We start from the raw sequence: 20428 nt of genomic DNA, 5'->3' as shown, positions 1-20428 counted from the left end.
AGGCTGAACCTACCAAGCTGCACTTTGGGGAGGTTTCCTTCTCTTCCCACTGCCAAGGAAAGCTGTGTCTCCTGCTGTTCACAAACAGAGAAGGGCTGCTGGGGAATGTGGTGGTTGGAGGCTGGATGGGGTAAAGTGACCATTGTAATAAATGGAATTGATTTGTGCTAACTAAATTGTAACTGTTAGTAAAGTTATTCTTAGAAACAATCAAGAATCAGTGTTATAAAGCAGATGTACCCCTTTGCAGATGTTACATATCAAAATTAAGGTACAGGATGTAGTTCAGAAGATAAATGGCGTCTCAAGACCAAAACGGCCTTGAGATGGACCAAAATTAGAATGAATCTAGGCATTGGGCCTAAAGATTAGAAAATATAAGACTAATTAGCAGACTAACATAACATAACGCTTAGTACACATGCGCAAACCTGTAAGGTTATCCAAAGGACAACGAGGAAGAGGAGAATCCTTCGCCAAAAGACCACCAAAGGAAGACTGAAGACCCCCTAACAACAAGTGAGGCATGCACTGAAAAATGAGGTAAAGTCAGAAAAATTGGAAATAGGAGGAAACTTACGGGAAACATTAATGAATATGTATAAGCATACAGTATATAAGTTTAGCTTGAAGTGATTTGTTTTGTACGTGAGGTGGGGTGAGAAGCCCTCCCCATACTCCAGTCGGTTTTGCTTATGCTTTAATCATACTTAATTACTGGCAGATTATATATATAAATTGTAATTTTTTTTGCTAAATTATATTATTTTACTAAACTGTATTATTTTATATCAAATTACTATTCAATTTATTAAATTGTATTCATTTTTAATGAAAGTGCCATTAAACCAAGGGACCTAGTTGTGAAAATTCTAATTTCATTTATAGCATCAATATTTGGGATCTCCTCTAAATTGTGATGCCCTCTAAAAACGGGATTCACTAAAATTGTGAAACCCCATAATTGGGAAACCTCAAAATCAGGATGTCCCAATAATGGGATTCCTTAAAATTGAGATCTTTCTAAAATTGGGAACCCCAAAATCAGACACCCCCCCCCCCCCCCCATACCAGGATTCCCCCAAGACCAGGATCTCCCAAGATTGGGATCCCCAAGCCCGGAACCCCCCCAAAAGCAAAATCCCTCCAAATCAGGATCCTCCAAAACTGGGAACCCCCCCACCACCTTCAAAGCCTGCAAAATCGGGATCCTTCAAAATTGGGATCCTTCAAATTTGAGAATCCCCAAAATTGGGATCCTCCTGAGCCTGAGACCCTCTGAAACTGGGATCCCCTAAAAACAGGAATCCGCCAAAATCAGACACCCCCAAAACAGGAAATCCCAAAACTGAGATTCCCTAAAATCTGGACCTGCCCAAAATCGGGATTCTCCAAACTCAGGGCTCTGTCCCCAGAACCCCCCCAAAACTGGGGCCCTCCTGTCCCTGGGACCTCCCAAAACTGGGACCCCCCCAAAAAAAAAAATCCAAATCAGAATCTTTCAAAATTGGTACCCTGAAAATCGCAATACCCCAAAATCAGGACACCCCAAAACTGGGCCCCTTCTGTCCCGGGACACACCCATGCCCTCCCAAAACCGGGAGTCCAAAAATCGGGAATCCCAAAAATCAGGACCTTCCCAAAACCGGGACCCCCAAATTCGGGTGTCCCCCCCGCAGTCAGTGGGCAGGGCTGGGGTCGCCCCCAGGGCAGTGGCCCCCACCAGCCACAACAGCGGTGACAGCACTGGGGGGGCCCCCCTGAGGCCCCACCATGGCCGGGACAGTAGAATGTTGTCACCATAAGGTGCCTACTTTGTAAATATACCTCATGTTGTGTGATGTTTGTTAAATATCAATGCTGTTGTACCAGCCTTGTTAATGCCACCTGGCCTTGTCTATTGCCTGTGCTGCTTCCGGCACCCCTCAATGGCAACCGATGACAGCACCCAGTGTGTAGATGAGCCCAATTCCCATGGGGGTTAGCACCCAGGAGAAGTGGAATTAACATCTAAAGACCCCTATAGAATCAGTGAGCCATGGAACAAAACCAGATTCCAAACTATGTTGAGGAGCAAGGGAGAACATTGCACAACTTACTGATTTTCCAGACCTTGTTGCCATAACTAAACAATGCTTGCTATCCATGACTACCCTAGATTTACAAGGAACCAGTGTTTTCCTTGGGACCCTTGTGAGGATGGAAGCGCCAGCTCTGCCCTGTGGCAAAGCTGAACATCTCTTCCTCTGGGTTGTCCATTGGGAGCAGCAGTGATTGAGCTCCCCCACCTAGAGCTGACCTCAATAAAGGCATTAAAAAGGAGCTGGTCTCCTTGCCTGTTCTTTTCAGGATTACGAAGATGTGGAGGAGGAAAGTGCTGGGATGGAGAAGAAGTTTTTCCTGAGGTAACAGAGGAGGAAAAGATTTTCCTGGGATAGTGGGGGGGTGAGTGCGGGGGTGTGAGGAAGATCCCGGGAAGGCAGAGGAGGGGGATGAAGATCCCGGGATAATGGGGAGGAGGAAAATCTCGGGATGAGGAAAAGGAGGAGGGGAGAAAGATCTCGGGAGAAGGATGGTGGGGATGGGATGAAGGTTCTGGCATCACAAAGATTTTCCCGGGATTTTCCGACTGCACTCGAAGCGGGGAGTGGCCAGAGGGGGAGGGGAGAGACAGGGGGACCCTGAAATGGGACCGGGGACTTGGGGATACTCCCGGGCCTCGGGGCATGGGTGTCACGTGTGTGTCCCTCTTGTTACCCGCACTGTCACCTGCGTGTCCTCGTGGCCCGCTCCTCGCCCTTGCCCCGGGGTTGTGCAAGCGGTGTCACCTTTGTCCCCTCTTTGTCCCCTTTGTCCCCTCCCTCCTCCTCCCGGCCTGGGGCACCCGCAGGGGACACGGGGACAGGATGGGAACAGTCCGAGGGTGGCACAGGCTTGGGGACAGAGAGGGGACAGTGAGGGGACAACAGGGGGACATGGGGACAGGGTAGGGACGCTCCCCACAGTGTCCTCAGGGTGTCGCCATGGTGTCACTTCCCTGTCCCCGAGTCTGTGAGACCCTCGGACTGTCCTCAGTCCTGTCCCTAGGCTGTCCCCTCCCTGTCCCCAGAACGGTCCGGGCAGAGGCTTTGGGCTACACCCTCGCCCTTTGCGCCGCCTCTGCCCCGGTTTAAAATGTTCCCAGATTGTCCCCAGGTGTTCCCAAGTGCCACCATGGCTCCTGTGCTGGTGGCCCTGTTAGCGCTGCTGGCGCTGGCACTGCTGGCGCAGCTGTCGCGACATCGCGCGATCGCAGCCCGACTCCCCCCGGGCCCCCCAGCGCTGCCGCTGCTCGGAAACCTCCTCCAGGTGTCCCCGTTCCGCACGCTGCAGTCCCTGCTCAAGGTGGGAACTTGGGGGCTTTCGGGAAAGGTGGGGTTTGGGGATTTGGGGAATTTTGGAGAATTTTGAAGTTTTGGGGATTTTTTGATTTTTTTTTTCGGTATTTTTGAAGGCTTTAAAAGGATGTTTTAGGGATTTTTAGGGAGTTTTGGGGGTAGTTTTAGAGGGGTTTGGGACCCCCCTGCACATACCAGATTCTGCTCAAGGTGTGAATTTTGGAGAAATCTGGGGATTTGGGGAATTTCTGGGAATTTTGGGGCGTTTAGGGGTGATTTGGGGCTTTTTTCCTCCTGGAATTTTCAGAATTTTGTGGGATTTTGGGGGGGGGGGGGGGGGTTGGGGGACTCCAGCTACCCCGGCAGTTCTGAGCACTGCTCAAGGTGGGAATTTTGGGAATTCTGGGGATTTTGGGAGATTTAAAGGGAATTTGGGGAGGTTTGGGTGGGTTTTGATGGAATTTGGGTCCATTTACGGCAAATTTTGTGGGATTAGGGGGGATTTTTATGGGTTTTTTATGGATTTTTTTTTATTTTTTATGGGATTTTTGTCAGATTTTTACTGTCCCTGACTCTGCTGACCCCTCTCAGCTGAGTGACCGGTCTGGCCCAGGGACTGCTGTGCAGCTGGGACCAGTTTGGGTTCATTTAGGTTGATTTTGGTGCCATTACCTTAAATTTTGCCGAATTTTAGTGGGATTTTTGTCAATCTTAATGGGATTATTTTTAATTTTAATGGGATTTTTAAAAATATTAACGGGGTTTTTGTGGGGTTTTTGGTATTGCTGACCCTGCTGACCCCTCCCAGCTGAGTGAACAGTCTTGCCCAGTGTGCCCAGATTAACTGGACTTGATTTGGGTCAATTTTGATGGGATTTGGGTCAATTTTGATGGTATTTGGGTGATTTTTACTGTATTTGAATGTGATTTTAAAAAATTTCCATGGGATTTTTGTGGGGTTTTCACTGTCCCTGACCCCGCTGACCCTTGGCAGCTGAGTGACCGCTACGGGCCAGTGTTCACAGTGTGGCTGGGCCCCCGGCCAGTGCTGGTGCTGTGTGGGACCCGGGCTGTGCGCGAGGCACTCGTGGGGAACCCCGAGGTGTTCGCAGGGCGTGGGCAGATGCCAACCCTGGAGAGCACCTTCAGAGGATATGGTGAGAGCCCAAACCACCCCAAAAATATCCCAAAAATACCCTAAATCCACCCCAGACAGGCCCCATAAAAACCCAAATCCACTTCAGAAACCCCCAAAATTATCCCAAAGCCAAAAAAACCGCCAAAAATACCCCAACACGATCCCCAACCCCCCAAAAAATACCCCAAAATGCACCAAAAAAATACTCCAAATTATCCCCAAAAATCAGCCAAAAGGATCCCCAAAAATACCCCAAAACCATTCCAAAATTTTCCTAAAATTCGTCCCCCAAAAAACCCCCAAAAAATCACAAGACCACACAAAAAAAATCATTCCAAAAAATCCCCCAAATCACCTCAAAGTTATCTCAAAATTTATTTTAAAAAACACCAAAAATACCCCAAAATGACCCCAGAATTCATGCCAAACCCACTCCAAAACCATCCTCAAAATACCCTGGATTCCCCATTTTCCTTGATTTTCCATGAATTTAACCCAAATTTTCCAAATTTCTGCCCCTACCCAATGGGTTTTTTTCCTATTTCCATTGTTTTTCCCCCATTTCCCCTGGATTTTTTCCATATTCCCTCAATTTTCTTCCCTTTCCCAATGTTTTTTTCCCCATTTCCTATGAATTCTTCCCCATTTCCCAGAGATTTTTCTTCCCCCGATGCATTTTCCTGATTCGCATGAATTTTTCACCATTCCAGGTGTGATTTTCTGGGATGGGGAGCACTGGCAGCAGCTCTGGCACTTCTCCCTGACAGATTCACCACTCTTTTCCATGGATTTTTTCCCCATTTCCAATTTCTGCCCCTTCCCATGGATTTTTCCCTATTTCCCCTCTTCTCATGGATTTCTCCCCTGTTTTTTCCCATTTCCTATTGTTTTTAACCCCACTTTCTTCCTAATGGATTTTCCCAATTCCCATAGATTTTTCCCCATTCCAGGTGTGGTTTTTGCGGATGGGGAGCGCTGGCGGCAGCTCCGGCGCTTCTCCCTGATGGTGCTCCGGGATTTTGGGATGGGCCGCCAGAGCATCGAGAGCCGGATCCAGGAGGAGGCCCAGGAGCTGCTCCACGAGTTCCAGAAAACTCAAGGTATCAAATTTGGGGGACTTCGGAGGGTTTCAGGAGGTGGGAAAAATCATGGAAATTATCCCAAAAAATCAGCCAGAAAAAGCCACACCAGAATCAGGCCAAAATAGTCCAAAATTATTCTAAATTATCCCCAAAAACACACTGAAATCAGCCCAAAACTGCCCCAAACTCCAGAAATCACCCCCCCCACAAATTATTGCAAAATTCATTCCAAAAAACCATGTCAGAACCACCCCAAAATTATGCCAAAATAATCCCAAGAAATTATTACAAAACTACTCCAGAATCAGCCCAAAATCATCCCAAAAAACCACATTGGAATCTGCTCAAAATCCCTCAAAATTGCACCAAATCAGCCCAAAAACTGCACCAAAATCAGCCCAAAATACCCCAAAATTATCCCAAAATATAATCCCAAAAAATAGCTCTAAATCACCCAAAAAATAACCCTAGACCCCCCAAAACTACCCCCAAAATACCTTAAATATTCCCCAAAATCCCCCCCAAATGACCCCAAAACCACCTCAAAACCACCCTGAAAATATCCCAAAATTATCCCAAAACTCACCCCAAAAAACCCACACTGGAACCACCCCAAAAATCTCCCCAAATCCCCCAAAACCACCCCAAAATTATCCCCAAAATCACCTCTAAAATAGCTAAAAGTGATCCCCCAAAAATCATCCCGAAAAACTGAAAACCACCCAAAACCCACCCCAAAAATCCCCTCAAATTATCCCAAAATTATTCCTGAGGTACCCCAAAATTATCCCCAAAAAATCATCCCAAAACCACTATGAAATTATCCCCAAAAATATTCTTGGAAAAATCCCAGAAAAGTCCTAGAAAACCCCCAAACCATTGGATATTTCGCCAAATCCCTCAGGGTTTTCAGGTTTTGGGGTAGATTTGGGTTGATTTTTTTTGATGATTATTTTTGGGGGATTTTTGGAGCATTTGGGATTGGTTTTGGGGTGATTCCACGTGGCTTTTGGGATCATTTTTTGGGATTGTTTTGGGGTGTTTTGGGGTTTTTGGAATGAATTTTGGGATATTTTAGGGTGGTTTGGGGTTTTTAGGATGATTTTTTGGGATCATTTGGGGGATTTTTGGATCAGTTTTGGGGTGATTTTGGGCTGATACCAGTCCAGTTTTTTGTGATAAATTTTGGGATCAATTTGGGGTGGTTTTAGGTGGTTTCTGGGTGGTTTTTAGGTGGTTTTGGGTTTTTATGATTATTTTTTGGGATCATTTTGGAGAGTTCTGGGGGTTATTTTGGGACATTTTTGGAGAAGCTTTGGGGTGATTTTGGGGTAAATTTGGGATGGTTCCAGATGATTTTTGGGATAATTTTGAGGTATTTTTGGGATGATTTTGGGGATCATTTTGGGGTGGTTCCAGTGTGGATTTTTGGAATGAATTTTGGGATAATTTGGCGGTATTTTGGGACCATAAAACCCAAAAAAAGCTGGAATTTTTCCCAATTTTCCCAGGAAAACCCTTCAATCCCATGTTCCTTCTAAGCTACGCCGTGTTCAGCATCATCTGCTTTATCCCAAAGAATTACCCCAAATCCATCCCAAAACTACTCCAAAATTATCCCAAAAAATTGTTTTCTTGGAAAAATCCCAGAAAAGTCCCAAAAATGCAGAAATTTCCTCCAAATTTCCCAGGGAAACCCTTCGACCCCACATTCCTGCTGAGCTGCGCCGTGTCCAATATCATCTGCTCCATTGTTTTTGGGAATCGCTTCCAGTACCAGGATCCTGAATTCCTGGAGCTGCTGCGTCTCATGAACGAGAGTTTTCGGGAGATGAGCACGGCCTGGGCACAGGTGTGGGATTTCAGGAATACTGAGGAGATTTGGGGGAACGTTTTGGGAATTTTTGGGGGGATTTTTTGGGGGGATTTTTGAGGTTTTGAGAGGAATTTTCTGGATTTTTGGAGTGGTGTCCAATCACTCAGATTCCCAAAATCCAGAATTTTTGGAAGTGACAGAAACTCTGGAGAATTTAGGAGTTCTTGGGTGAAAGCAGGGAATTTTGGGGGATTTTTGGGAATCTTTTTGAACTATTTTTGAATTTCTGGGGAACTTTTTTTTTGGGCAATTTTGAGGGATTTGGGGTTTTTTGGGATGTGATTTATAAATTCCTGGAGCTGCTGCACGTCATGGACAAGAGTTTTAGGGAGATGAGTGCAGCCTGGGTGCAGGTGCATGATTTTGGGGAACTTTTTGGGAATTTTTTTTTGAATTTTGGGAATTTGGGGGATTTGGGAGGGATGGGGTTAGGATTGACTTGGAGAAATTTTTGGGGTATTTGGAACAGTTTCAATTCCAAAAATCCAGAATTTTCAGAGTTGCAGGAAATGATGAAGAATTTTTAGGAGTTTTGGGGTGAAATTAGAGAATTTTGGGGAATTTTTGAGAATTTTGTGGGGTTTAGGAGAGTTTTTGTGAATGACTTCAGTTCCCAAAATCTGGAATTCTTGGAATGTTTTGAGGATTTAGGATTTTCTGGGATTTAGGGGCATGATTTTGGGGTTTTTTTGAGTGTTTTTTGGGAGAAGTTTTTGTGATGATTTTTCTGAATTTTTTTGGTTTGTTTTGGGGAGTTTTTGGGATGGTTTCTGGGTAATTTCTTGGGAGTTTTGGGGATGTTTTGTTGGTGTTTCAGGTGTGATTTTAGGGCAGTTTTTGGTTTTTTGGGGTGGTGATTTTTGGGTGTTTTTGGGCTGTTTTAGGTCAGTTTTTGGGGAGTTTTTTGGGATGGTTTTAGAATGGTTTTGGGGTGATTTTAGGGTTGGTTTTAAGGTGTTTTAGGATGATTTTGAGGTATTTTTGGGGTATTTTTTGTGCTGCTTTGGGGTGTTTTTTGGGTTAATTTTGTTTTTGGGATGAATTTAGGATGGTTTTGGTGTTATTTTTGTTGTTTTTTTCAGGCATTTAGGGGTGATTTTTAGGGTGATTTTCTGTCTGGTTTTGGGATGATTTTGAGGTGTTTTGGTGGTGGTTTTGGGGAGATTTTTGGTGTGTTTTCCTTAATGTTTTTGGGGCAATTCTGTCATTTTGGAGTCAATTTTGGGATTTTTGGTGTCCTCAAAGATTGTCCTGTGACATTTCTGCAGTTAGTCCGCACCTGCTGGGGAGGATGAGGAGCTCAGGGCATTTTGGGGTGATTTCAGGTGGTTTGGAGGTATTTTGAGGGTGGGTTTTTTTATGTTGTTTTTGAGGTGTTTTTGGGCTGCTTTTGGGGTCATTTTTGGGCTGTTTTAAGAGGTGTTTTTCGGGTGGCTTGTGGGTGATTTTTCTGGATTTTTGGAATGATTTGTGGATATTTTTGGAAAGTTGTTTTGGGCTGGTTTTGGGGTGCTTTTGGGACTGGTTTAGGTGTGTTTGACAAGTTGTTTTTGCAATATTTTTAGGATGATTTAGGGGTACTTTTGGTGCCATTTTTAGTGTGGTTTTGGTTTTTTGGGTGGTTTTGAGAGGAATTTTCTGGATTTTTGGAGTGGTTTTTCTGGATTTTTTGGGAGGACTTTGAGGTGTTTCTGGAATAGTTTTGGGGGGTTTGGTGTGGGGTATAGGTTCATTTTTGGGCTGTTTTGGTGTGAGTTTTAAGCTAGTTTTTGTGATAACTTTGAGGCAATTTTTGTGATAATTTTGGGACAATTTCTGTGGTGGTTTTGGGATAATTTTGGGATTTTTGGTGTCCTGAAAGCTGTAGGCTATGGCTGAACCATTGCTATGGTTCATGCTGGGCTCACACTGGTGCATCCTGCTACTGCTGGCAATGATGAGGAGATTGAGGTGATTTGGGGTGGTTTTGGGGTGGTTTTAGGTGTCGTTTTGAGGTGTTTTAGGGATGATTTTGGGATGGTTTTGAGGTGTTGTTTTTTATTTTTTTAAATGACTTGTGAAGTTTTTGGGGTGTTTTGGAGAGATTTCTGGGATGGTTTTGAGGAGGATTTTGGGTGTTTTTGATGTGGTTTTTGGTGTGGTTTTAGCTTTTTTAAGGGTGTTTTTGGGGATGATTTTGGGGTGATTTTAACGTGCTTTCAATACTGCTTTTTGGGATGTTTTTTGTATATGGGGTGGGTTTTGAGGTATTATTGGTATAATTTTGAGGTATTTTGGTGTGGTTTTTTCTGTGGTTTTGGGACAATTTTGAGGTGTTTTGGGGGTGATTCTTGGCATGTTTTTCATGAGAATTTTGAGGCAGTTTTTGCAGGGTTTTGGGGGTATTTTCAGGCTGATTTTGACAATTTTTGGCTCCCCACCTGTACAACATGGCCAAACCCTTCCTTTGGTTGGTGCTGGGGCCACACTGAGAGAATAAGGAGCTCTGGGGGCATTTTGGGTGGTTTTGGGATGTTTTGGGACGATTTGGTGGTGGTTTTGGGCAGGCTTTGGGGTGCTTTTAGGGTGGTGTTTGGGGTGATTTTTTGCTGTTTCTGGGGTGTTTTTGGGGTGCTTTTTGGGGTGATTTTGAGGAGTTTCTGAGCTGGTTTGGGGGTGGTGTTTGCAGTGATTTTGGGGTGATTTTGGTATTTTTTTGATGATTTTTTGGTGTGGTTTTGGGATGTTTTTGGTGTACTTTTGGGGATGGTTTGGGGGGTGGTTTTTTGGGTGATTTTTCTGGATTTTTAGGGATGATTTAGGGTTGTTTTGGGGGAATTTTTTTGGGGTATTTGCAGTGATTTTAGGGCTTGGTGATCTGTAGATTCTCTGGATGATTTTGGGCTGATCTTGGGGTACTTTGGGATGATTCTTGGGGTGATTTTCTGGATGCTTTTGGGGTATTTTTCAGGTTGTTTTGGGGATAATTTTAGGAATATTTTTTTTTAATTTTTGGGCTCCCTGAAGCTGTACAACATGGCCGAGCCATTGCTGAAGTTCGTGCCGGGCCCGCACCGGCGCATCCCACAGCTGCTGGGGACAATGAGGAGTTTCGTTGCCCAGCGTGTGCAGGACAACGCCCGGACCCTTGACCCCCACAGCCCCCGCGACTTCATCGATGCCTTCCTCATCCAGATGAACAAGGTGGGGGTTTAGGGGGCTCCTGGGGGGTTTTTGGTCAGGCCTGGGGCAGTTTTGTGGGGTCCCGGGGGCTTGGGAAGGCTTCTGGGGGGTTTTTGGGGCAGGTTCTGGGCAGGACTGGGAGTGTTTGGGGGAGTCTTGGGGGTCCTGGAGGGGGTTCTAAGCACTTTGGGGGCTTTGGGAGGGTTCTGGAGAGGTTTGGGAGGGCTGTTGAGGGATTTGGGGGGTTTTGGGGTCTTAGGAGGGGTTGACGAGAGGTCCTGGGAGGTTTACATGGGATCTGGGCAGGTTAGGGGGGGTCCTGGAGGGTCTTGGGGGATTTGGGGATGGGTCCTGGAGGGATTGGGGGGGATTTGGGAGGATTCTGAGGGGTTCTTGAGGGGTTTAGGGGTCCTGGGGGGATTTTCAGGGGTCTTGCAGAAGTTTGAGGGTGTTTGGGGTGGTTTTGGTTGGATCTTTGGGGGATCCTGGGGTGGTTTCCAGATTTTAGAGTGGAATGCCTGGGTTTTTGCAGGAAAAGGACAACCCCAAGTCAGAATTCACAATGGAGAACCTGGAATTGACTACCCTGAACCTTTTCTTTGCCGGCACTGAGACCGTGAGCTCCACACTGCGCTTTGGCCTCCTCTTCCTTATGAGGCACCCCACGGTGGAAGGTGAGACCTCAAACCCAATTCCCATCCCAAATTCCTAAAACCCAAATTCTGAATCCCAAATTCTGAAATCTCCAAATTCCCAATCCTGCGTCCAAAATTCCCAATTGCCAATCTCAATTCCCAAATCCCAAATTCCCAAATTCCCAAATTCCTAGTCGCCAAATCCCAAATTCCCAAATTCCCCAATCCCAAATCCCAAAATCCCAAATCCCCAAACTTCCGTTCCTCCAATCCCAGATTCCCAAATTCCCCATTCCAAATCCTGATTTTCCGGCCCCCAGAGAAGATTTTCGAGGAGATTTCACAGGTGGTGGGCTTTGGCCGGGCTCCAGCCCTCGCTGACCGCTCGCTGATGCCGTTCACTGATGCCACGATCCACGAGATCCAGCGCTGCAGCGACCTCATCCCCATGAACGTCCCGCACCGGGTGACGCGGGACACGGAATTCCGGGGCTTCTGCATCCCCAAGGCGAGGGAAAAACCCCCAAATCCCCCAATATTTCATCTAAAACCACCCTAAAACCATCCTGAAATTATTTTAAAAAATGTCCCTAAAACCTCTCTGAAATCTCCCTGAAGTCCCTCTGAAATATCCCTAAAATCCCCTGAAATCCCCCTAAGAAAACCCGCTGAAAAGCTCTCTGAAATTCCCCTGAAATTCTCCTAAAAAGTCCCCCTAAAATGCCTCTGAAATCCCAAAATCTTCTTGGAATCCTCCTAAATTCCTCCTGAAATTCCACTTGACATCTTCCTTAAAAATTCCTCTAAAATCCCCCTAAAATATACCAAAAATCCTCCTGAAATTCCTTGAAATTCCCCTAAAAAATCCTCCTGAAATCCCCTTAAAATCTCCTAAAATCCCACTAAAAGAACCAAATGAAAATCCCCCTGAAATTCCCCTAAAACCCTCTGCAATTACCCTAAAACCTCCTGAAACTTCCCTAACCCCCTGTAAAATCTCCTGAAATTCCCCTAAATACCCCCTGTAAAATCTCCTGAAATTCCCCTAAATACCCCCATAAAATCTCTTGAAATGTTCCTAATATTACATTAAAAAAACCTAAAACCCCTCTGAAATTCCCCTAAAAAACCTACTAAAATCACTGAAATTCCCCTAAAAAATCCTACAATCTCCTGAAATTCCCCTAAAAATCCTCCTAAAAACCTCTGTAAAATCTCCAAAAATCCTCCTGAAGTTCCCCTAAGATCCCAAAGGTGAGAGGAAATCCCTAATACCCCTTGGAATTCCCCCAAAACTTCCATTGCAGGGATTCCTGATCCCAAAGGTGACAGAAAATCCAGAAATCCCCTGAAATTCCCCTAAAAACACCTGGAATGACCCCAAGGACCTCTCTGACCCCACAGCTGACCCCAACTGATCCCAACTACCCCAAATGACCCTAGTAATCCCAAGTCACCCCAATGACCCCAAATGACCGCTCTGACCCCACACCTGACCTCAAATGACTCTTCTGACCCCACAGGGCACAGACGTTTACCCCCTGCTGAGCTCGGTCCTAAATGACCCTGAATCCTTCAAAAACCCCCAAAACTTCGACCCTGGGAACTTCCTGGACGAGCAGGGTCGGTTCCAGCGCAACGAGGCCTTTGTGCCCTTCTCAGCTGGTGGGCACCACAAAAACCCCCCAAAATCCCATTAATCCTTGGGGCCCTAAATCCCTCTGAAATCCCCAAAATCCCAAAATTCCTTTGGGGTGGGGTCCTAAATTCTGGAATCCCAAAAATCCCATAAAACCTTTGGGGAGGGGCCCTACATCCTTTTGGGATCCCCTAAATCCCATAAATCCTCAGGGTGGGAACCCCAGACCCATTTGGGATCCCCACCCCTGAAACCCCCAGACCCTTTTGGGACCTCAGTCCCAAAGCTCCCAGACCCCTCCAGACCTTGAAATCCCCAGACCCTTTCTGGGGTCCCCCAGACCCTTTTGGGAGCCCATAGCCCCCAAAGTCCCCAGACGCCTTAGAAACCCCCAGGTCCTTTTGTGATCCCCAACCCCTGAAACACCCAGCCCCTCTTGGGACCCCCAGATCCTTTAGAGACCCCCAGCCCTTTTGGGACCCCCAGCCCCCTTTGGGACCCCCAGCCCCCTTTGGGACCCCCAGTCCCTTTAGAGACCCTCAGCCCCTTTGGGACCCCCAGCCCCTCTTGAGACCCGCAGCCCTTTTGGGACCCCCTACCCTTTGTGGTGGGGCAGCGCTGACGCCCCCTCCCCACAGGGAAGCGGCTGTGCCTGGGGGAGGCGCTGGCGCGGGCAGAGCTGTTCCTGTTCCTGACCTCGCTGCTGCAGCGCCTGCGGCTGCAACCCCCGGCACCCCCCGAGGAGCTGCCCACGGCTCCCCTGGTGAGCGGCTTCGCCAACATCCCGCCCCCCTTCCAGCTCCGCCTGCTGCCCCGATGAGATTGCCCCCCAAATTCCAGACTGCTCCCCAAATTCAGGAACCGCCCCGGGATTGGGACCCCTCCCCATGGCTGGAAAATCTCCCCCCGATCCTCCCCAAATTCCACTCCCAACATCCCACTTACTTCCAGCTCATGATGGTGTCTCAATGAGATCCCTCCCCAAATCCCACCCCTGAGATGTCTCCTCATCGTTGGAAAATCCCCTGAAATCCACCCCAAATCCGGCCCCAAAATCAAGAATCCCCGCTGAGACCCCTCTCCAAATTCAGGTTGCCTCCCCATAATGCCCCTCCTCACTGGGATCAGGACCCCTCCCTATCAATGGAAATTTCCCCCAAACCCAAAAAATCATCTCCAAATCGCCTTCCCAAAATCAGAACCCCCCATGACCCCTGAATTTCCCCCCAAAACCACCAAATTCCTCCCCAAAAATGCCAAAATTGCTTCCAAATCTCCCCCAAAACCCTCAAACCCCCATACTCCCCCAAAAGTCTCAAATCCTCCCAAGACTCAAAATCCACCCCCAAACTCCAAATTTCCCCCCCAAAACCAGATTTCCCCCCAAAACCCTAAAAAACCCCCAAAATTCTCCCCACCCCCAAATTTTTCCCTCAAAACCATCAAATACTCACAAAATCCCAAATCCCCCCAAGACACTCAAATTACACCCCAAATGGCCAAAATTCCGCTCCCCCCCAAAGACTCCCATATTCCTCCCCAAAAAATATGAGGGGTGCCCCTAAACAACCAAATCCCCTCTTCCCAAAATTTCCTCCTGGACCCCAAATTCCCCCTCAAAACCCCCAAATATTTTCCCCCAAACACCCAAATGTTATGAAAAAATGCTAAAATTATTTCCCTAAAAGCCCAAAATTCCCCCCAGGACCCCCAAAGTTTCCCCCCACCACCCCAAATGTCCCCCCCACCCCCCAAATTCCATCCAAATTCCACCCCAAAACCCGGGAGACCACCCCCCCAAAAAACTGCGATCCCTCTCCAAAACCCCTCCAAAATCATAACTCCCTCCCCAAAAATCACCAAAAAAGCTGAGAACATAATTTTTTTATTTCACATTTTTCACACCTTAGGCAACGGGGGGGAGCCCCAGAATTCTCAGGATTTTTCCCATTTTTTTGGGGAGGGAGGTGTCCCAGCTTTTCCAGCCTGCCCCAGGTGACCCTTCCCCAAAATTCCTGCCCCTCAGCCCCCTCAACTTAAGTGCAAATAAATAAAAAGAGTTAAAAAAGAACAAAAAGTGGGGGAAAAAAGGTAAAAAAAAATAATAAAAAACCAGAATAAAAAGACCACCTACCCCAATTTGAGGGGAGAGGGACAGAGGAAAAATTTGAAGAGGGGGCAACCCCCCGAAAGAAACTGAGAGACTCCCTTAGAAAATTGGGGGACCCCTCCCCCAGAAAAAGCTCACTTTGAAAAATGCCAAAACCACCAAAAATTGGCAAAAAAATGCAAAAAACACTGAAAAATTAGGGGGAGAACCCCCAAAAACTGTGTCAAAAATGGGGGAACTCCCCCTTGAATCCAAGGGATTTTTGGGAATATTTTTCCCAAAAGCAGCAGGTTTTTGGGGATGGCATGGGAGGAGAGACCCCCTCCAAATTCCTGGGGCTGTCTCCGAGATCCAGTGGAGGCAGCTGGTCCTGGAGTGGGACAAAAAGGGCATTTTAGGGAAATTAAGGTAATTCTGGGAGATGTGGGTGAATTGTAGGGAATTTTGGGATTTTTGGGCGGTCTGGAGGAGGTCTTGATTTTATGGGATCTTGTGTTCTGGGGCCACAGGATCATGTCCAGAGAGGCTACAGTTACCAGAAACCAGCACGGGACACCAATGAGACAGGGTTCTGCTCAGGAAATCATTTATTCAGCACAGGAACAAACTCAGATCCAGAGACAGAGAGCACTGAACAGAGGCAGGGTGATGGGTTTTGAGGAACAGAACCAGGGTGGAGTTCAAGATCAGGGACCACTGGGAACACAGCAAGGGAGAAACCCCAGGGGCTCAAACGCAATCAGAACACCCTGGGTTGCCACCCCACGAGGGGTCCAGGGTGGAGTTTCTTCCTGGGCTTGCAGGGCCCATCCTCCAAGGCAGAGGGATGGAATTCCCTCTTGCCCACACCTCAGTTTAACAATGGTTACTTGAAACTAAATCTCTGCCTCCCTGGGCAAGGGCACCTCACACAAAAATCTCACTCAGAAATGGGCTCCCCCTCCATTCATCATCCCCAAACTTTAGGTGTCTCATTGCTGACCCCACCCCACCTCCCTAATCCCAACCCCAACCCATCCCACCCCTGCTGGATATCACAAACAGCTTCCCAAGCCCTATTTCCCCCATTTCACACCTCCCAAACTCCATCCCACCCATCTTGCCCCACCCCAATGCCCATCTCATCCCTCTTGATTTGCATCCCACTTTGCCCAATGCCCTTCCAACCACATTCCACCTGATGCCTTCAGAAGGCTGACCTAGAACAGAGGCTAGACTAAGAATAAAGTTTATTAAAAGGACTTTATAGGATAGACCTTGGGAAGTGCAAGAGTCTGGCCAGGGTTATACCCAAGATGGACCAAAAATGGCCACAAAAATGGACAACTGATCATGAGGTCTCACATTTTTGTAAGTTTAGGTCCATCTGCATATTTGGGTTCGTGGTCCAATTACAGCGTCAGATGATAAAATCCCATCCTTCCCGTTTTCTCTCTTCAGTCCACCCTCGTTTATGCTTTTGGGCCTGAAACTTGTAATGACTGTCCTTGGTTATCAAGCTAGAAAAGGAATTGTTTTGTCTACCTACTCTGTGAAGAGAGCTCACTAACACTTAATATGAAGTTCAAAACTACAAACCTAGGCAGTGCAAAATAAGAAAAATATGAAAGCTAAAACTTAAGGCATCACACCCTGAGGGGCTGTGGAATGCAGTTGTTTTGGAGTAGGATTGAGTAGTTTTCAGTGGGATTGAGTGGTTTTGAGGTGACAGATCAAACCCTCTCATCTCTTTGAGTGCCAAGAAATGGAAACAACACAAAATAGCCCCACAACCCACAAATCCTCCCATGTATCTCCCTGATTCCCAGATTCCCTTGAAGCACTAATAAAAAGTGAGGCTTTAGATGCCTTTGATGAATTTTTTGGTTCTTACCCCAGTTTTGTCTGTTTTAAAGGGATGAAGATGAATCAAAAGATAATTGGAACTGGAACAAAATGATCACCAACCCAGTGTGTTCCCAATGCAGATCACTGGGAACGTGGGTCATCAGAGCTCTGCCTAATGTGTGTCCTCTGATGGGGAATGGAGTTGGGGCAGCACACAAAGGTCTTCCTGCACTTGAGGCACTCACAGGGCTTCCCTTAGGGGTGCCTCCATTAGTGTTGGTTCAAGTTAGAGCTCCTGGAGAATCTCTTCCCACACTGGGGACAATTGTAGGGCCTCTCCCTGGTGTGGATGCACCGGTGGGTGATGAGGGTGGAGTTGTGCTTGAAGCCCTTCCTGCAGCTGGGGCAGTGGAAGGGCCTCTCCTCTCTGTGAATCCACTGGTGCACGAGGAGACTGGAGCTGGTGCGAAACCTCTTCCCACATTCGGGACACTTGTAGGGCCTCTCCCTATGGTTGCTAAATGCAAGCAGGGAGCACAGTGCCTGTGGAGAAGCAGGCTGCATAACTTTCTCAGTCTTGCCTGAGAAAGTGGCCTGGGAAATCATAAGGAGGAATCAAAACAATCCTCAGAGATAGAAAATAGCCTTGTGGGTGCTGTTTGTCAGTTTCTTGCTTTCTTGCAAGAGAAGGTCGAGGGGTGGTGTACCCCACTGACCAATGATGGTGATGTGTTAGTTTACTAACCAATAAGAGTTTTACCTTTCTGTATTTTCACGTATCAGTCTATAAAAGATCTGAGGTAATAAACCTTATGCTCTTCTGTTCAACTCACAAGAGTTGTGTCATACTGCCTCGCCATTCCTAATATAGTGCGACATCTGGTGGACTCTGACGTGCGTTGCAGCCGTGACTGAAGATGTGCCACCAGCTTCCTCCCGAGAGAGGTAAGCGAATATCTCACGTGCTCTCCTGGAGGAGCTGGTCTTTCAGACCATGGGATAGTGGGCCTGCTGGTGAGCCGGCCTGGAACAGCTTATCTCGATGTAGCTAGTGATATGAATAGGCCCTACCTGCAGTCCAGGTTTTGCAATAGGCCCTACCTGCAGTCCATGTTTCACAAGTGTTCTTTGCAGCCTCTGTTCCAGGTTCCGAAACGTTCCTGTTCTGAGTTCCATGCCTAACCGTTCCTTGTTGCTCCTGTTGGAAACTTCCAGACGCGGCAGCTGGCGTTAGAGACTTCCCAGCATGGCAGCCGGAGTCGGAGACCTCCCAATACGTCAGCCTGACACAGCAGCTGGGGTTCGAGACCTCCTAACACGATGACCGTAGTCGGAGGCTTCCCGGCACGGCAACCGGAGTGGAGAGACTTCCCAACATGGCGACCGGAGACTTCCCGAAACAGCAGCTGAGGATGGGGACTCCCCCAAGATGGCGATCGGGGCTTATGCAAATCAGCTGCCAAAAAACACCACCTCGGACAAAAAACCCGATCTATGAGGCATCAAGACACTAAATAAAGAAACTGAGAGCAATGCCCTAAGGTCGGGATCAAGGGACACTACCCACCAACTCCGCTTTCCTCGCCATGATGGAGAAGAGACTCGCTAGGGATGACATCCCTGGACTTTCGAGCCAAAGAGGCCTCCGGGTTTACCCGCGAGGACGGAGATCCCGGCTTTGCCTACATTGCACCTCATAGGAAGAGACGTATTCCTACTCCTCCTCGTCACTTCAGGGAGCGACGGTGGTGTGCGCGTGTTGTGAAGTCATGTTGTAAATATTGGCTTTTCACTTTTATTCTGATAAATATATTATATGCTTTCACTATATTCTTTTCTCTTAGCAAGTTATAGGCTTAGATAGGAATTCTGAATGGTAAGGATATGTCTCATCCGGAGAAGGCAAGATAACTCCAACAGGCAAGACAATGGGAGGATCAAGCTGTGGAAAACAGGCTATTATCAGCAGCAGGAAATGGAGAGCAAACTGTTACCAAAAAGCCGGTACCAGGACGTTGGCAAGGGGGAAAGATATGAAGCCCATCTGCTCTCTGAGGAAGTATAAGGGGCCTGGACCCTTACCAACAAGTGACCATCTGCAGCAGAAAGGAAACCAAAAACTCCAAAATAATGCTGACCAGCTAGACCAGCAAAAATTATGCTGACCAACAGAAAATAAAATTGAAAAAAAACATGATCCAAGAAGGTGGAACCAGGGAGGGGATATGCTTGAATATGCATTAACCTCTCGCAGCAAGGATGGGATAAAAAGGACACTCCTGAGATACCAGGTGTGCTCTTGGCAGCGCGCCAAGGCACCCGGCCATATCTCTTTGCTTTACTTTATGTCTCTTATTGTCTTTATTAAACATTTTTAAAATTTTACAGGAGTGAACTTCGTTTTTCACAGCGCGCGACCTGTCGGGCCCCCACCCCAAGCTAATTCCAATAAAGACTTTAAAACAGGAGAAGAAGGTCTCCTGGCCCTGTTTTTATCAGCTAGAGCTCGAAGTTCCGGGTTAAGCCACTGTGTTTGCGTAATTGCATTCATGGGCCGTCGAGGTAGATGGTTCTCACACTGGGAAACGTGTTCAACTGACCATCAACTTGTCTTCACCACATGGCAGGACACTTTTCCATGCACGGGACTCGATATTTCTAAAGATGCTATTTGTGCTTTGTTCCAGTGGGTGAAAGTGCAGGGTTTTAGAGTAACAATCAATAATGCCTTTGATCTCGATGTCTGGCTGTCAGTGGAAGACCACATATGGTCTGAGTTAGCTGAAGGAGATACCAGCGTGTGTAGCCTGGTGACCACCTGGGGTGCGCTCTTTAAAGCATTGGAGTGGTGCCAGTCTAGTGACAGTGATGCTGGGATGGAGGATTCAGATGCTGGGGATGCCTCTTTTGTATATGATGAGAGGCTGGAGGATGTGAAACTGAGAAATTAGGAATTAGGAATCATTTATAAAATTGCTTTGCATAAAAGAAGGGGCTACAAAACCTGTGTGAAATGCTGACTGTTTCCATAATAGCAGGAAGAGAATAAAGACTACAAGATGAGATAAGGAGCTGGAATACTAAACAAGATACATGCCTAAATGTGCCATGGGATGAGGGGGTTCCTTGGATTCTTTTGGATCCCTAAGCCAGAAGAAATGGAAAAGGGGGGGTGGGGGTCAAAAGAACTGAAGGGAGCATGCGCAAGAAGACAAGGTAAAAAGTTCAGCTGAAGGAAAAATGCTGACTTCAGCCCCAAAGATCCCCAGAAGACCACCAGAGTGACCAACAAGGAGCAGTGCACAGCTGCAAATAGGCGTGGAACTAATTTTAATACAAAGCGGGGATAGGTGGGGTTAGCAAATGAATGTGTATTAGGTGTACTGTGTAATCTTACTTTGTAGAGAATAAAAAGGGAGAAACAAGTCTCCAAGATGTGCATGCCTTTGGAGGAGATATCCCCCATGTACCTTAGCACTGAATAAATTCATACCTACTCTTATAATTACTCTGCAAGTTATAGAGTCCTTTCTATCCACATATCATTTTGGCCAGCCAGGCAGGAGAGTCTCTGTTTGGCTG

General features: G+C 47.0%; 1 protein-coding gene across 10 annotated transcripts; it reads left to right on the top strand.

The window, feature by feature from the left end:
* The first annotated feature begins 417 nt into the window (after positions 1-417).
* LOC147650772 (cytochrome P450 2G1-like) lies at positions 418-19231 on the top strand. 10 transcript variants are annotated; one of them, XM_086847361.1, is made up of 13 exons: positions 418-543; positions 2350-2405; positions 3196-3384; positions 4372-4534; positions 5466-5615; positions 7289-7449; positions 10480-10656; positions 11168-11309; positions 11591-11778; positions 12794-12935; positions 13548-13672; positions 17718-17791; positions 18062-19038. In XM_086847361.1, exons 3-13 carry the CDS (start codon positions 3214-3216, stop codon positions 18078-18080), a joined length of 1512 nt encoding a protein of 503 aa, XP_086703487.1. In that variant the 5' UTR covers positions 418-543; positions 2350-2405; positions 3196-3213; the 3' UTR covers positions 18081-19038. The 10 variants fall into 10 exon arrangements, with proteins under 10 accessions (XP_086703487.1, XP_086703478.1, XP_086703483.1 ...); XM_086847352.1 differs by having other exon boundaries at positions 426-543; positions 3185-3384; positions 5226-5615; positions 17981-19231; XM_086847354.1 differs by having other exon boundaries at positions 428-543; positions 5226-5615; positions 17981-19231.
* Positions 19232-20428: the final 1197 nt, after the last annotated feature.

The sequence above is a fragment of the Cyanistes caeruleus genome, chromosome 12, assembly GCF_971803275.1.
Source record: "Cyanistes caeruleus chromosome 12, bCyaCae1.hap1.1, whole genome shotgun sequence".
In the NCBI taxonomy this organism is placed as follows: domain Eukaryota; kingdom Metazoa; phylum Chordata; class Aves; order Passeriformes; family Paridae; genus Cyanistes; species Cyanistes caeruleus.
This window is presented reverse-complemented; position numbering and strand designations above follow the sequence as displayed.